The sequence below is a fragment of the Poecilia mexicana genome, unplaced genomic scaffold (genome assembly GCF_051168715.1).
Source record: "Poecilia mexicana isolate PSO_F unplaced genomic scaffold, ASM5116871v1 scaffold_15, whole genome shotgun sequence".
NCBI lineage: Eukaryota > Metazoa > Chordata > Actinopteri > Cyprinodontiformes > Poeciliidae > Poecilia > Poecilia mexicana.
The window spans coordinates 318,075-335,889 of record NW_028263384.1 but is presented as its reverse complement, the minus strand read 5'-3'; the positions used below and the strand labels follow the sequence as shown (position 1 = coordinate 335,889).

General features: G+C 46.4%; 2 protein-coding genes across 2 annotated transcripts in view; one reads left to right on the top strand and one right to left on the bottom strand.

The window, feature by feature from the left end:
- sycp2l (synaptonemal complex protein 2-like) overlaps positions 1-17,815 on the bottom strand; it is a 23,800-nt gene extending 5,985 nt beyond the window's left edge. The window contains exons 1-12 of the mRNA XM_088013328.1: positions 16,529-17,815; positions 15,556-15,675; positions 14,730-14,843; positions 14,558-14,662; positions 6,061-6,085; positions 5,914-5,993; positions 5,752-5,834; positions 5,609-5,643; positions 4,716-4,858; positions 4,591-4,643; positions 4,427-4,472; positions 4,261-4,353 (exon numbers count right to left, since the gene is read on the bottom strand). Of these exons, the coding sequence (XP_087869454.1) occupies positions 4,261-4,353; positions 4,427-4,472; positions 4,591-4,643; positions 4,716-4,858; positions 5,609-5,643; positions 5,752-5,834; positions 5,914-5,993; positions 6,061-6,085; positions 14,558-14,662; positions 14,730-14,843; positions 15,556-15,675; positions 16,529-16,540 (909 nt within the window). The 5' untranslated portion in view covers positions 16,541-17,815. The remainder of the gene's footprint in view (positions 1-4,260; positions 4,354-4,426; positions 4,473-4,590; positions 4,644-4,715; positions 4,859-5,608; positions 5,644-5,751; positions 5,835-5,913; positions 5,994-6,060; positions 6,086-14,557; positions 14,663-14,729; positions 14,844-15,555; positions 15,676-16,528) is intronic.
- Positions 10,770-13,998, top strand: LOC106932715 (E3 ubiquitin/ISG15 ligase TRIM25-like). The gene has a single exon (XM_015011549.2). It carries the CDS (start codon positions 11,048-11,050, stop codon positions 13,418-13,420), a length of 2,373 nt encoding a protein of 790 aa, XP_014867035.2. The 5' UTR covers positions 10,770-11,047; the 3' UTR covers positions 13,421-13,998.

Sequence of the window (17,815 nt, the reverse complement as noted above, 5' to 3'; positions counted from 1 at the left end):
GATACAAATATTAGAATATAAACATAAACTTACAACACAAACAACAAAATAAAACGTACCTCGCTGCTTTCACCGGGGAACGCTAAACGTTAACAGTGCCAAGCACATCCGACAGTTTGTTGAAGTTATTCATTGATACAGTGATTTCCCAGCTTTTATAGGGCCTGCCCTCATTTAGCTACGGCAGCCCGCGAGGTACAAAAAAACAACAAAAACTTAAAGTGCAAATACAATTAAACACAAACCACCAATAGTGGTAATCAAAACAGACAAATATCATTAAACAACCTGCAACATCCTTTAAATAATTTACAATAAATAATCTACAAATTTGAATAATTTAGATAACTTAATTTAAATGGTTCACTATCCATTACAATTATTTTATAAAGATTGTTTGACTTTCTGTCAGCAACAAATACATTGTTTTTGTTGTGTAATTGTAAAAAAAAAAAAAGCAAGGACACAGAGAAATCCCTATGGATTCTCTGGAATGAACTAGCTTGTTATTGAACACAGTGTTGCTCAGTTTTTTCACTGGGACGGGGGAGGAAAAGGGTTTATGCTGGTATGTGGTTAGAGCTGCTGCTGACTGACTCATCTGTTGTCAATGTGTGGTAAAAGGTACAGGGAAGAGTTAAATATATGAATATCTTGGTATTTCTTTTTCTTAATTCATTAAACGCTATGGAGGCGAACAGTAGTCTGTAGCTAAGCTAACTATGCTAAATAGTTGATAATCTCACTGTCTACTCACCTCTCGGAGAAAAACTGTTAAAAATTCACACTCTTGTCTTTTTCTCTCTCTTATCTCCGTCTTGAAAACTTGACTTCATTGTTTTTCTAGGCAGCATAGTAACCGCCACAGTCGTTCTTGTCTTGTACTGAGCTGCTCAAATCATCACGGCCAAGCAGGAACGAACCATTTAACGCAGATCCAGGGGGAGTTCAATGTAAATATAGATGTGTGCTTTTTGGTCTGGGAGGGATAACATTTAATTTTTACTGCTAAAAACAATTTTAAAAAACACAATAACAGTAACTGACAGGTCCCCAATTTTTTATTTTTTATGTTTTTGTGGAGGGCCCCCTGTCGTAAAGGGCCCTTAGAATTGTAATAACTCCTCCCCCAACATTCACCTTATTCCTGCTTACTATGGCTTACTGGGGAAACGATTATGGGTCTTACTTCCGGCACCCACCGGAAGTAGCAGTATTTCATTGTAATTTCTAGTTTATTTTGCTAGTCCATATTCATAATAGAAGTTGCATCTCTCTTTTCGGTTATAATACAGTATTTAGTAAAACTTGTTCATGGACACACCGTCTGCTGTCAGAGAGCTGCTCAGTGCAGAGGATCGTAATTATGAGTTTAATTAGGGAAGCGAAAGGAACAAGATCGTTAAGTTTTGTAACGGAGTGAATTAGCAGCGCTGCTAGCAGCTCGTTTCTCTGAAGAGCTGAAAGGAATAAAGAGAAAAGCAGAGAAGCTGCTCAGAGTCTGAGCTGCTGTTTGCGCTGACGGTGTAAAACACCAGAACTACATAATATCAGCTGGTGTGATGTGAATTTTATTTTTCGTTTGAATTTAATTCATTGAATTCATTATGAGTGGGCCTGGAACATTTATTTATAAGACAAAATCAAAAATCTGGGATTATTTAGTCCATCACAACCAGAACCTCGAGGTTCTCCGTTGCTGAGTGTCGCTGCAAATCAGCGGAGAAATAACCGCAGCTGCTGCGCTCCAGACCGTAATACGGAGAATCTCCCCACTGGACCAGAACCGAACCGAATCACACATTAACCTGTCATAGACAGCAACTTACCACTGGAAAGAGCCGTAAAATGCCCTTGTGGAGCTCGGGGACTGTTGCACTGCTCGTGACTGTTCTCTAATAATCAGACTTAGTTTGTGGCCCCAGCAATGTGTTCTGAACGAGCTCTGTTAGAATATGTTCTCATCTTGACTTGTCTGAGTTATTTTGTGTCATGTGTTCATGTTTCTAATTTACTTTGAAAGGTACAGCTGCAAGTTCTGTATCCTGTCACTTTCTCCTTATGCGCATGTTGGACTGCTGTTATCCACTGGGGGCAATGAGAGCGAGTTCTTGTGTGTAGGCAGCCCTGTTCTAACCTAGAGAAGAAGTTAATAACCTGAACCACCTGAACGTTAGCAATAAAAAACGAACACAGCCATCTAACGAGAAGAAGTGTGGTTCATTGTGAACACGAGTACTGAACAAGAAAACGCAACATGCTCCCAAAACCCCATTGGTGGGGACATGTCCACTCTAGTCCACTGGTGGGGACATGTCCACACTAGTCCACTGGTGGGGACATGTCCACACAGTCCACTGGTGGGGACATGTCCACACTAGTCCACTGGTGGGGACATGTCCACACTAGTCCACTGGTGGGGACATGTCCACTCTAGTCCACTGGTGGGGACATGTCCACACTAGTCCACTGGTGGGGACATGTCCACACAGTCCATTGGTGGGGACATGTCCACACTAGTCCATTGGTGGGGACATGTCCACACTAGTCCACTGGTGGGGACATGTCCACTCTAGTCCACTGGTGGGGACATGTCCACACTAGTCCACTGGTGGGGACATGTCCACACTAGTCCACTGGTGGGGACATGTCCACTCTAGTCCATTGGTGGGGACATGTCCACACAGTCCATTGGTGGGGACATGTCCACTCTAGTCCATTGGTGGGGACATGTCCACACTAGTCCACTGGTGGGGACATGTCCACACTAGTCCATTGGTGGGGACATGTCCACTCTAGTCCACTGGTGGGGACATGTCCACTCTAGTCCACTGGTGGGGACATGTCCACTCTAGTCCACTGGTGGGGACATGTCCACACAGTCCATTGGTGGGGACATGTCCACACTAGTCCATTGGTGGGGACATGTCCACACTAGTCCACTGGTGGGGACATGTCCACTCTAGTCCACTGGTGGGGACATGTCCACACTAGTCCACTGGTGGGGACATGTCCACACTAGTCCACTGGTGGGGACATGTCCACTCTAGTCCATTGGTGGGGACATGTCCACACAGTCCATTGGTGGGGACATGTCCACTCTAGTCCATTGGTGGGGACATGTCCACTCTAGTCCACTGGTGGGGACATGTCCACACTAGTCCACTGGTGGGGACATGTCCACTCTAGTCCACTGGTGGGGACATGTCCACTCTAGTCCATTGGTGGGGACATGTCCACACAGTCCATTGGTGGGGACATGTCCACTCTAGTCCATTGGTGGGGACATGTCCACACTAGTCCACTGGTGGGGACATGTCCACACTAGTCCATTGGTGGGGACATGTCCACACTAGTCCACTGGTGGGGACATGTCCACACAGTCCATTGGTGGGGACATGTCCACTCTAGTCCACTGGTGGGGACATGTCCACTCTAGTCCATTGGTGGGGACATGTCCACACTAGTCCACTGGTGGGGACATGTCCACACAGTCCATTGGTGGGGACATGTCCACACAGTCCATTGGTGGGGACATGTCCACTCTAGTCCATTGGTGGGGACATGTCCACACTAGTCCACTGGTGGGGACATGTCCACACTAGTCCATTGGTGGGGACATGTCCACACTAGTCCATTGGTGGGGACATGTCCACTCTAGTCCATTGGTGGGGACATGTCCACACTAGTCCACTGGTGGGGACATGTCCACACTAGTCCATTGGTGGGGACATGTCCACTCTAGTCCATTGGTGGGGACATGTCCACACTAGTCCACTGGTGGGGACATGTCCACACTAGTCCATTGGTGGGGACATGTCCACACTAGTCCACTGGTGGGGACATGTCCACAGTCCATTGGTGGGGACATGTCCACCCCACACTAGTCCATTGGTGGGGACATGTCCACACTAGTCCATTGGTGGGACATGTCCACACTAGTCCACTGGTGGGGACATGTCCACCCCACACTAGTCCACTGGTGGGGACATGTCCACACAGTCCATTGGTGGGGACATGTCCACCCCACACTAGTCCATTGGTGGGGACATGTCCACACTAGTCCATTGGTGGGACATGTCCACACTAGTCCACTGGTGGGGACATGTCCACCCCACACTAGTCCACTGGTGGGGACATGTCCTTCAGGAAGTTACACCTATGGTGCCACAGCAGAACATGTGAAGGGTTCTGCTCCAGTAGATCCCTTCACAGGTTCTGCTGCAGTAGATCCCTACCTGCAGGTAAACAGGAACCAACCTGAGGATCATCGATGAAAAAGCTCACACATCCTGAACCCACGTTGAAATCGATCCAGAACTTGTCCAGTTTTTCATCTTTGGGTCGGAACAACTGCAGAGACAGCATGATGCAGTGCTGTGTGCCGGGCCCAAAGTTCTGGTTCTGCGTCCATTGACGCTGGTACCTGTGTGGAGCTGAGGAAGGCCTTCAGGCAGGGCAAGGTGTACACTCTGACGGACAGAACCAAATATCACCAGGAATTAGTCTGAACCATCTAGAACTCACTTAGATCCAAAACTGACCAGGAATCATGAAAACACCCAGAAGAACTGAATTATGGGATGTCACCTCCTCTGGTCTCCATGGTAACGGTTAACGAAGTTCAGGAAGCGTCTGCAGTCCTGCAGGTGCAGACACGTGTAGATCAGAACCAGGTAGAGCAGGTGTCCACACCGAGCAGGTGAGTAACTCACCACCTCAAAGTCAGCATCTCTGATGTCACAGAAGGTGGATCTGATGTCACTGCTGTCGAACCACTGATTGGCTCTCTGCTCACGCTCTCTGCGTGGCGTAAGGCGACACAGCGCCTCCAAAAGGCTGACCTGAAACTCATAGTCTGAAACAATAAGGAAACTATAAACATGGAAGCTGTTTCTGCACATTTCCAAATCCTGATCCGAAGTTCCCCAGAGATCCAGAATTCCTCTGGGATCCAGAGTTCCTCTGTGATCCAGGGTTCCCCAGGGATCCAGAATTCCTCTGGGATCCAGGGTTCCTCTGGGATCCAGAGTTCCTCTGTGATCCAGGGTTCCTCTGTGATCCAGGGTTCCTCTGGGATCCAGAGTTCCTCTGGGATCCAGAGTTCCTCTGGGATCCAGAGTTCCCCAGGGATCCAGAATTCCTCTGGGATCCAGGGTTCCTCTAGGATCCAGAGTTCCTCTGGGATCCAGAATTCCTCTGGGATCCAGGGTTCCTCTGGGATCCAGAGTTCCCCAGGGATCCAGAATTCCTCTGTGATCCAGGGTTCCTCTGTGATCCAGGGTTCCTCTGGGATCCAGAATTCCTCTGGGATCCAGGGTTCCTCTGGGATCCAGGGTTCCTCTGGGATCCAGGGTTCCTCTGGGATCCAGAGTTCCTCTGGGATCCAGGGTTCCCCAGGGATCCAGAATTCCTCTGGGATCCAGGGTTCCTCTAGGATCCAGAGTTCCTCTGGGATCCAGAGTTCCTCTGGGATCCAGGGTTCCTCTGGGATCCAGAAAGCTGCAGGAAAGTTTCTGTTCACACACCCAGACTCAGAGGGACCGTGGGTCGGTGGTCCTCATCTCTACCTGAGAACCGTCCAGAACATTTAACAAATCAAGCTCACCTCCAACCATCACAACAGCAGCTGCCAGCTGAGTCCTACAGGTAAACATAGACAGGTGAGCCAACAGGTGAGCTTAGCATCCATTCACTGACCGAACTTTAAAGTTGAGAACTGCAGTGACAGTGTCCCAGCAGAAGCCTCACTGGTTCTGGTTCTGGTCGTTCTGGATCAGCCTTCTCTGCTGCCGGCTCAGGGACTCCAGGATGCTGTTGAAGGTTCTGATGGCCTGAAACCAGAGAGGGGCTTCATGGTTCCCCAGCAGGGGGCAGCAGCATGTGCAGTGGTTTAGTGGTTACCATGGTTACCTCCAGTCGCAGAGGGAAGTGAACTCCGGCCTCCAGAGCCAGGTGAGCCAGGTGAAGCAGCAGCACGGACAGCTGGGCAGCTAGAGGAGGCAGCAGCGTTACACACCTGAGCAGCAGAACCAACATACGAACCAGAACCAACCAGACCTGGAAGAGACGCCTGGGCCAGGAGCTGAGAGACAAAACGGACCACAGGTCACAATCAGAACCTACCAAGAGGAAGGTTTCCAGTTCCAGGATCAGATCTGAGAGTCCGCTAGTGCAAACAGGAGCAGAAAGCGCCGTCCCAGTTCCCCAGCAGGGGGCAGCAGTCCTCTCCTTACCAATTTTAACATCCATCCTACCAGCCTCAGGTCAGCGCCACGACACCGACTGCAGCTCAACAACAAATTAACAGAATCTACAGTTTCACCTGCCAAACTGGTTGAACTGACGACTCAGGGGCGCCACCAGGAATCATGGGCCCCCTGACAAAAAATTTAGATTGGGCCCCCCTGACCAGCTGCTGTTACAATTTTCTGAGTCTGCTTGACCCATAAAAAGCGTCACAATTTTAAAGGCTGCATCTGCCTTGCTTTCTGTGGTTCAATATTGATAATTAGCACAATATTTACTGCTCATGAATTTAACATCCAACAGTCCACATCCAGTATGCAAGTAGGTTGCTTAACTTTTTTCTACTAGTTTTAGATACTGAAATGTCTCCCCATGAGCAAAAGTCAAAAGCAACGAGCAAAATACACATAAAGCAATCCAGACTTCTAAAAATGCTATGTAGCTGCATTTATGCAAGCTGCAGTATAACTTTAATAAAAAATATGTTTTCTCCATATTTGTTAAAGCTGTCATGATGTAGCAGTTTATGAGACAGATAATCTGTGGAAACAATCAATCTCCTCCACCTCCTTCCTGAATTACCATTACTGGTTAAAGTAATGCACCATTCTGACCAAAAACAACCAATCAGAACCAGTAGGAGGGTCTTAGTGCTGTCAATTAGCCTCATTCACTCACTGCTAAATGTGCTAATGGGGGAGAAACAACTTATTGTTACAGGAAAATCATTTATCTGCCGTCATTGGTAGCTATGCTAACTAAACAGAGCACTCGCAGTTTGAATCTGCACAGCTCTGTGCTAGGCTAGCTGCAGCACGGCACAAATCGAGGAGGAGGAAGGATGAGCAGCACCACATGAGATGGTGATTGACAGCACTAAAACTCTCCTAAAAGGCAGAAGAAATAGACTTTTCACAAATTATGCCATACTGTCACAACATAATGACAGTTTTAACAAATATGTGAAAAAACATTTACATAGAAGTTACTGCAGCTTTAATTTCACTCAGGAGAGAACAGGTCAGGAGGGACGTGGGTTAGAGCTGCTGCTGACTGACTCATCTGTTAAGTGGTAAAAGGTACAAGTTAAATATATGAATATGTTGGTAATTATTTTCCTTAATTCATTAAATGCTAGTGAAATGGAGGCAAACAGTCTGTAGCTAAGCTAATTATGCTAAATGGTTGATAATCTCACACAGTCTACCCACCTCTCTTGGAGAAAACATGGGTTATAAATTAACACTCTCTCTCTCTATAAAAAAAAAAAAAAATTCCCCTCTCACCCTCCGTGGGTGGTCTCTTTCATCCTCTGAGCTCGGGTCCTCTACCAGAGGCCTGGGAGCTTGAGGGTTCTGCGCAGTATCTTGGCTGTGCCTAGAACTGCACATTTCTGGACTGAGATGTCTGATGTTGTTCCTGGGATCTGTTTGAGCCACTGCTCCAGTTGGGGGGTGACAGTGGGGAACAGAGGACAAGGTGCTGGAGGAACCATCATGGGAGGACAAGCCCCTACATGGGATGTACCACCGACAAATAACTGAAGTGGCTGATATCAGCAAATCCTACCAATGGCTGGAGAAAGCTGGACTCAAGGACAGCACGGAGGCCCTCATCCTGGCCGCCCAGGAACAGGCCCTAAACACCAGAGCAATAGAGGCTCAGATCTACCACACCAGACAAGACGCAAGGTGTAGGTTGTGCAAGGAGGCCTCTGAGACAGTCCAGCACATAACAGCAGGGTGCAAGATGCTGGCAGGGAAAGCGTACATGGAACGACATAACCAAGTGGCGGGCATAGTGTACAGGAACATCTGTGCCGAATATGGACTGGAAGCCCCGAGGTCAAAATGGGGAACACCCCCAAAGGTGGTGGAGAATGACCGAGCTAAGATCCTGTGGGACTTCCAGATCCAGACAGACAAGATTGTAATGGCGAACCAACCGGACATTGTGGTGGTGGATAAAGAACAGAGGAAAGCCGTTGTGGTGGATGTAGCAATACCAAGTGACCACAACATCAGGAAAAAGGAGAAACTGGAGAAATACCAGGGCCTCAGAGAGGAACTGGAGAAGGCCTGGAAGGTGAAGACCACAGTGGTGCCTGTGGTCATCGGGGCCCTCGGGGCAGTCACCCCCAAACTGGAGCAGTGGCTCAAACAGATCCCAGGAACAACATCAGACATCTCAGTCCAGAAATGTGCAGTTCTAGGCACAGCCAAGATACTGGAGGAGAACCTGAAGCTCCCAGGCCTCTGGTAGAGGACCCGAGCTCAGAGGATGAAAGAGACCACCCGCGGAGGGTGAGAAGGGAATTTATTTATATGAGAGAGAGAGAGAGAGAGAGAGAGAGAGATTATATATTATAATCTATATTATTATAAATATATATATATAATAATCTAAATATATATATATCATCTAAATATTATAAATATTTAGATTATTATATATATATATATATATATATATATATATATATATATATATAAATAATCTAAATATTTACTGCTAATATTTGTGGAAATCAACGCAAGCTCAACTTCTGCACAGAAATGAAAGAGGATCAGATTTATCCCTCATATTAATTAACCAATAAACAACGTAACCTAGGTAACAACAGTATTCTTAGCTAAACATGACTGAGGCGTGGCCTCAGAGGGCGTGACACTGTAGCATTCAGCTTCTATGCATTACAAATCTGGAATAAACTTTCCCATAACTGCAAAACAGCCGAAACACTGAGTGCATTTAAATCTAGACCAGAGGTCGCACTAGACGTTTTTGTTCTCCGTCATCTTGACCCACAGGATTTTTAAAAAACCAGTCATGTTCTATTTTTACCCGTCAAATTATCATCACATTAACATTGGCTATTTAGCCGCATTTTTATGCGGTTTAGTAAATATTCACCCAGTTGAACAGTGAATCCAGATCCCGTCACACATAAAGCAGATAAATGCATCAACCTTTTCCTCCATAGTGACAAAACCACTGACTGAGGCCCCAGTAACTTATAATAAATGAAATTAAACGACTCCACTTAAATTACATCACTTCACCTGCTGTGGTCTGAACGCACAGCTTCACAAATTCCTCCTGGTCGCATCTGCAGAGAAATCTGCGCTGGTTCATCGGCCAGTTGGATCTGCCTGGTCCAAACCGATCCATTTAACTTTTTTGTTTTAACCCTGTGCGGTCCGGGCATATGAGGATTTTTTTTTTTATTGCCTGGTTTCACTTCCCCGAAACAGACAGATCTTACTCTGCCGCGCTTCTGAGCGCCGCTCTCCTTCTGGGTGCAGGACGGTAACGTCTTCAGCTCCATTTGTTAAAACTGCAGGATGTTCAGTTTAATTTTTTGCAGCAGCGGAGCCACGTCCGCATTGGTTGAGCAGCCGCAGCGCACTGCGCATGTTACTGTCTAATAACTTCTGCACCTTTATTTATTTTCTAAAGATAAACTGCAGGCTCCTCTGTTTAGACTCTAAATGGATTCAACATTGGATTCTCTTTAGTTTTCTCTGTTCTGTATTAATGGAGACTGAAATTAAACGCGCCATTTCTACCAAAGTTTTTGAATGAGCTTCCTAACCAGACGCTCCAAAGCTTCCGGTCCATAACTCTTCAACACGCTGTCAGCTCCCGGTTAGAAAGACGCATTTAGTTCAGAGTCTATGAGATGATATTCAGGAAGGATGTTTTATTGATTGATTTTTGTTGCCTCTTCGATGAACTTTGTGTAAAGTCTATCATGTCCTCGCATGAGGGTGTTAATTAGAACCTGTCAAATGACCGACGGGCTTTAAATTTTCCTGTCGTTTAAAAAAATAACCGGTCAAATACGGAAAATATTCCGTTAACAGACCTCTGATCTAGACTAAACACCAGCTGGTTGAAGTTGCTTTTGAGACATAATAAATGAAGCAATCAACAATCTGATCTTAAACGACGGTTAAATGTGATGTTTCAATCGCTGACTGCGTTTCTCTTACTTTGTATTTTATGATGTAAAGCACTTTGAACTGCCTTGTTGCTGAAAGGTGCCATGCAAATAAAATTTTATTTGTTTTTATTATTTTTTAGCAGGTGTATGGTGTGTTTAAAGATGGATCATCCTGAGGCCACCTCTCAGAGTTTAATCTCTACCTTCATGACTGAGGGAACAGTTTATGGGAACATCAATGGGAACTCATCAACCATGTGTTTACTGGACACCAGGCCCCATCATGTCCTCATACTGCTGGACCCGTCATCAGACTGGGTCACCACCATGACCCGGAGACCCACAGTGCTGCTGCAGAGGCCACACCAACAGGTGGCACCGGCCCGGTGGAGAGTCTGAGAGTCTGGAAACAGTTCTGATAGAAACCCATTGGTTCTGGTTTGGATTGGTTTATGGAAGCAAGACGTAAAGTGAGACCGACCCAACCCATTTGGTTCCATCTTGTTCCTGCAGGTTCTCAGGTGATTTTAGACTGCTGGAGCCTGAACCAACAGCCGTCATCCTCCTGGAATGAAGCTCAACCTGTTCAGAGTGAAATCATGTCAGTGCAGCTGCTTCAGAGTTCTGAGGTCCACTCTCCATGTTTCTGGCTCCACTTTGTTGTTTTCTGCTTATAAGAAGAGTAAATGTTTACTTTCATTACTGCCTGACTGAACTGGATTGAAGACGTGAGCAGAATCAGACCTGAGACCAGTCCAGCTCTGGTCTCAGGTCAGTCCTCTACATGGAATGCAGTCGGACCAGCTAGCTCCGCCCTGCCACTCCGGTGTTCACTGATGCAATTGAGTTGACATGCTAATCAGGGAGCATCCGGCTGCCTGCACAGAGCAGCTCCGACTTCTTCAGAGTGAAGGAGGAAGAATGGCTCAGCGGGGGATTTCACTGGATGAAGACATGTTGAGGTGTGCCATCTGTCTGGATTTACTAAAGGATCCAGTGACCATTCCCTGTGGACACAACTACTGCTCCGAGTGCATCAAAAACCACTGGAAAGGGCAGGAGCAGAAGGCGATCTACAGCTGCCCCCAGTGCAGGGAGGTCTTCATACCCAGGCCAGTTGTGGGAAAGAACACCATGTTAGCAGAGCTGGTGGAGGAAATAAAGAAGGTCACGCTCCAAGACGCTCCTCATCTTCATCGGTACGTTGGACCTGGAGATGTGAGCTGTGACTTCTGTACTGGGAGGAAGATGAAAGCCACCAAGTCCTGCCTGCAGTGTCTGGCCTCCTACTGTGACCTCCATCTCCAGCCTCATTACGACTCTCCAGCTTTTAAGACCCATAAGCTGGTTACAGCCTCTGCAGACATCCAGGAGAACATCTGCTCCCTGCACAATAAAATGAAGGAGATCTTCTGCCGCAGCGACCAGCAGACCATCTGCTTCCTGTGCTCTATGGAGAAGCACAAAGGTCATGACACCGTCTCCGCTGCAGCAGAGAGGACCGAGTGGCAGCAAGAGCTCGGACCGAGACGGCAGGACATTTGGCAGAGAGTCCAGGACCGAGAGGAGGCCCTGAAGCTGCTTCAGAAGGAGGGCGACGCCATCACCAACTCTGCCAGAGACACGGTGGAGAACATCCAGGCAATGTTCAACCAGTTGCTGCAGCCCCTGGCCCAGAGAAGCTGCGACGTCCAACAGCTGATCGGATCCCAGCAGGAAGCCGAAATGAGGCGGGTTGAAGAACTTCAGCAGAGAGTCCAGCAGGAAATCTCAGAGCTGACCAGGAGAGATCATGAGCTGGAGAAGCTGTCACACACCGAGGACCACATCCAATTCCTACGAAGGTACCCCTCTCTGATATCACTGGGCCCATCTACAAACTCAGACATCAATATTCAGTCTCCAAACTACTTTAATCAGATAGCATATGCTGTCACTGAGCTAATTCAGAAACTTCAGGACACCCTGAGGCAGGAATGGACCAGGATCACCATGACTACAGCAAACCTTCCACAGGCACCGGCTCACCATGGGATCCCACCATCACCACAAGCCATACTCTCCAAAGTCGGTTCCTTGGAGTTACCACCAGAAATTCACCCAAAACCAGAGAGGCCCAAGGATTCAGCACCAGCAGCTCTTCCACCCCTCGCCAAGTCTAAGATTGCACCAATACCACCAAGACGCCTGAAATCATTTGATGATAAGGTCCTCATACCTTCAGCTTACTCCAACATTATACCAACGGCACAATTTCACACATCTTCTAGGGATCCCAAGATGTTAAAACCAACATACCCAACACCAGGAGGTCACCTGCAGAAGGGCCCCAAGGTTTCATCACCAATGTATCCAACGTTAGATAAGTCCACAGTTTTATCTCCAGCAGTTTACCCAACATCAAGTATTGCACCATCAGCACCAATTTACATATCATCAAGTGAGTCCAAGACTTCACAAGCAGCAGCTGTCCCTGCACTGACTGAGTCCAAGGTGTCTCCACCAAGAGGTTCCCCACAGAATCACTCCAAGGTTTCCTCACCAACGTACCCAACACCAGATCAATCTAAAGGTTCGTCATCAGACCTGACAAAAGGCGAGAACACATTTACACCACCACTAGGTTACCCATCACTGGACAAGTTCAAGGTTTTACCACCAGCAGCACCGAATCACACACCAGGAGAGCCCAAGACGAGAACAGAGTTTTTACCGTATGCATGTCGGCTCATCTTGGATCCCAACACAGCTCATAAAATGTTGGTTCTGTCTGGACAGAACATGAGAGTGACACGAGGAAAGAAAAAGCAGTCGTACCCGAATCATCCGGAGAGATTCACAGACCGGTTTCAGGTTCTGAGCAGAGAAGGTCTGACTGGACGCTGTTACTGGGAGGTGGAGTGGAGTGGGATCGTCTCTGTAGCAGTGGCATTCAAACACATCATTAGAGCAGGAGAAACCAGTGGATTTGGAGATAATAAGATGTTGTGGGCCTTATATTGTCACAATAATAAATATATCCACGATGGTAGAAGCCTTGACCTCCCAGGACCTCCATGTTCTAGGATAGGCGTGTATCTGGATCATGAGGCAGGAGTTCTGTCCTTCTACAGCATCTCTTCAACCATGACCCTCCTGCACCGAGTCCAGGCTGCTTTCACCCAACCGCTACACGCTGGAATCTGTGTTGGGTCTGGATCTGCTGAGTTACTTCTGCTGCTGTAGGCAATGCCCAACAAGTTTATTTAACCCACATAACGAGACAGTGTTGGGTATCTTGAAGGTATTTGAAACTTTGGACCTAGTCCAACTCAAGGTGGACTTCTTTTTTATGACATGGCATTTTTATTCAATTTGACTAAAGTCTGAGAGAACCTTCATGGATCCTCAGAGAGGATCAATAAAGTAGGAGTTTGGTTTATGCAGACCAATAAGACCAGAACGTTACTTTGAGTACTGATCAACCCAAAGGTTTTAAAACCGGAACAATTTAATCTGTTATATAAAACTTTCGCTTTGTGTTCTAAAAGCCAGTGATTCAACCCAGTTGGTTCCCCATCAGAACCACCTGCCTCAGGTCCACATGAAGCAGTTGAAGGGCTGAAAATCTGACAGGGTCCAATGTGGGTTTGGAGGGATCGTGGAATTTAGCTGGTGTGTTGGGAGCATAAATGTGACAGAGTGAACCAATGGACCAACACATGAAGTACTCTGAACCTCCACCCTCATGCTATTGATCATCATGTAACCATTGAATGATTGTTGCTACAATCAGGAAATAAAATAATTTATCTGCATAAAAAGGTTTCAGCTGTTTGATGATGATGAACTGGTTTTAAATCCTCTCTGTCCTGGATGAGCAGGTATGTTCCTGAGGTAAAACTCGGCGGTGGTTCCAGACCAGTGAGACCACCGCTGGTTCTCCCTCAGCGGTGGTCTCACTGGTCAGAGATGCACTGGATGCAGGGAGGAGTTCTGGAATCAGTGAACGCTGGAACTCAGTCCAGATGTTCACTCGAGACCTGCTGCCAGGAGGCGTTCAGGGGAACTCATGGGAGATTCAGGAGGGATTTAGAAGGGATGCGGCTACTGAAACCAATACAAATATCTTCCTCTCTGTATCACAAGGCCTATTTGCAGGTGGATATCTCCTGGGTCAGCTGGACCAATGAGTGCTCACGGGCCACAGCATTATGAACAGTTAGAGACCTGATGATGTCTGTCTATCAGGTGATCCAGGACAGCTGAGCAGATTACGCTTCAGCTGTGAAAGGTGAGTAGCAAAAACTGACACTGAGCTCACCTGAGACCAACATGACAGCTCCAACAACTCCAAACATCACTTCCCAGCATGCTGCTCACCAGGAAGTAGTCAAAGAACTCCTCTATGAGGGCCATCAGTGTGGTGGAGCCTTCCTGGAGGTCGGAGGTCAGCAGGTCGTGAACAGCTTCGAACCATGACATCACCTGAGCAACAACAGAAAGATGAGAGCAGCACAGAAGACGACTGACCAATCAAATCGCTGATCATTACCTTAGCAGTCAGGCCGAGGTTGACCAGAGTCTCCAGGTCTTCCTTGTTCTCCGACAGAATCGATACAGATTTCAACACAACCAGAACCCTGCAGAACGCGCTGCTGCGCAGCTCCTGAAACACAATCGGCATCGCTGAGCAGTAACGCAGCCCATCGCTGAACCCTGAAGCTAACCAAGGTGCCACCTAGTGGCACCTAGCTCTATGTTGCTTTACGTAGCGCCACCTGGCTCCCTGCAGGCCAGAGCTTCTCAGTTCCAGTCCTCAGTCCTGCTCTGCATGTTTTAGATGAGCCTCTATTCCAGAACAGCAGTCAAATGATTGCATGACCTCGTCTGCAGCCATCAAGTCCTGCAGGCTGTTAACCACCACAGATTCAATCCAGGTGTGGCAGAAGGGAAACACCTAAAACATGCAGGGCAGGAGGCCAAGGACTGGACCTGAGAAACACTGCTGCAGGCCTTCCCAGAACCACTGTTACGAGACCAGGATCGGTTCCTCAGACTCCAAAGCTCACAGTCCTGGGATGGTTGAGGAGGTGGTCATTATAGAACAAAACTCCCAGAGCTTCAGAATGATCTGGGAAAGACCGGTGTGGATGAGTTCTCTGAACAGAACTCTGGACCGGACTGAAGGTTCTGCACAAACAGAGGATGGACTCTTTGTTGATGAGTTGACCTGATGCAGAAACGACCCAACACTGCCGCAGGACCCTCCCCCAACATGGTCCCACCCCATCACTGTCAAATTTTGGAGCATATGGAGTTGGCAGGTTTGCGCAGGCCCCGCCCCCTGCAGTTACTCCTCCCAGAGAGTCTGCCGTTACCTTGGTAACCAGGAGGTGCAGCCTGGTGAGGGTGGAGCTGGTCAGTCCTTCATAGTGAAGCAGAGAAACGAGTCGGGACGAGTCTCCACGAAGCAGACAGTCGTTCACCTGAAGCTCAAACTGGGACAGAAACAAATTATTCAGATTTAATCTGAATAATTAAATTCAGATTTAATCCAGATTCATTCATTTAGACTCAGAGGCTTAATCTGGTTTAATCCTGAACAGACTAGATTAACTCATTCAGAGTTGATTTCACACAGAAAACCCAAAGCCTGAATATCAGGACATAAAAACACAAACATGTAAAGCACGGATCTACCGACGCCAGCAGGGGGCGCCGTCTGACCAAACAGCAGCAGCTCTGCTGCCGTTTCACTGAAATCTACTGTTGACCAGACTTTTCTGATCCACCAGTTATTGATCAGATTCTGGATGTTAGTTCCTTCTAGGTTCCGATTCTCTGATGCCACAAAAGATGTAAATTTTGAAGAACCGAACCGGGGAACCTGGTGGCGTTCCCACAGCAACGTCACAGCGAGTTCAGCTGTGATGTCGGGCTGGAGACAGCAGGGGGCGCGAGAGAGCTGAGTAACGACAACTGATCCAGGAAAGTCAGAACGGGCCTAGCAGACAGAGCCATGAATCCATGAATCCATGAATTCATGAATCCATGAATTCATGAATTCATGGATCCATGAATTCATGAATCCATGAATTCATGAATTCATGGATCCATGAATTCATGAATCCATGAATGGGGCGGAACAAGGAACAGGAGACATTTGTCCGGATCCTTCCGTGTCTCATGCTGGAGGTTCTAGGAACGTTCATGAAGCTTCAGAGAACGTTCCCTGCACCGTCGGCTCTATGTTTGCGGATCTTTTCCGCTCTTCTTCATCATTTTCATCACCATCATCATCTTCAATAATCAATGAGCGCAAAAATCAATAAAAGAAAACTGCTGGCTCACCATCGCGCGCATCTGTCTCCTCTCCGTGCACTCAGGGTGTCGGGAGCGCGCGCACAGCTGCACATAATGAACTCATCAGCCTCGGGGCCGCGCAGCGCAGGAGACAAAGTAGTTCAGGCCAAGCGGAGGAATATCTGGACAGCTGAGTAAACTGGCCAGAGTTCTATGATCAATAAGTGATAATCAATCAGGACAGGATAACATGTGCCCCTCCCCCACCTGTTTAGTGAATATTCTTTCATATTTAGTAAAAAGTAAAAAGTAGGATTATTTCAACTAAGTTTGATTTAAATTCTAATGAAGCTGCGACTTTAAGATTTCCTTTGATAAAAGTAAAAAATGTCCTCATGACGTTTATTTGACATTTTGCTGTGAAACTAAATAAAGAAACTATTTAATAAATAAAACATCTGGGATGAATATTTGTCATATTTTAACTGAAACCTTCTGGTTCAGATCCGGCAGGTCTCATCTTCATCATCTTCATCATCTTCATCATGTCCGCCTCCTCTCAGTAGGAGAATTTTATTCTGAATAAAATTTGTTAAATATTATTCAGAATATTTCATAACTGAGTTTGATGCAGATGTGAGTCTTCCTCAGTAGTCTTCCTCACTGTTCCTTCGGTTCTCAGTTTGTATTTATTTTTATCAGATATTATTTCATATGTAAATAAATAAAATTCTTTAATCAAAACAAAAAGATCCGATTTGATTTTAAAAAAGGAAGAAAGTACAAACTGTAGTAAAAGTAACTAGTTATTTTGAACCCTGACATTGATTAATCATTAATATCAATAAATATCAATTAACATTCATTAATATTAATTAATATCAGAGAATATTCGTTCATATTCACATGAAGGCCTGATGACTCTCAGCATCCAGGAAACAGAGAAATATTTTATTATTACAGATAAATATGATTCAAATTTGAGTCAAACATTTAAAACAGTTTCAGGTGGTTCTTTAGTCCCTGAGCTAAACTATATTATTATTATTATTATTATTATTATTATTAATAATAATAATAGTAAAAATAAATCACCATAAAGTCTTGCTGAGGCCTGTGATTGGTCAACACCTGGACAGAGCTGAGCTCCTGACCAATCAGCTTGCAGAACCTGATGAAGAGGAGTAAACATCTTCATAATCAGCCAACATGAATTAGTATGACGTAATTACTGTTACGTCATTAAAAACTAAATGGATCAAAACTTCTGTTCTATTCAAACATCCACAGATTTGATTCTTTATTAATGAACAGCTTTCATAACTGCTGCGGTTT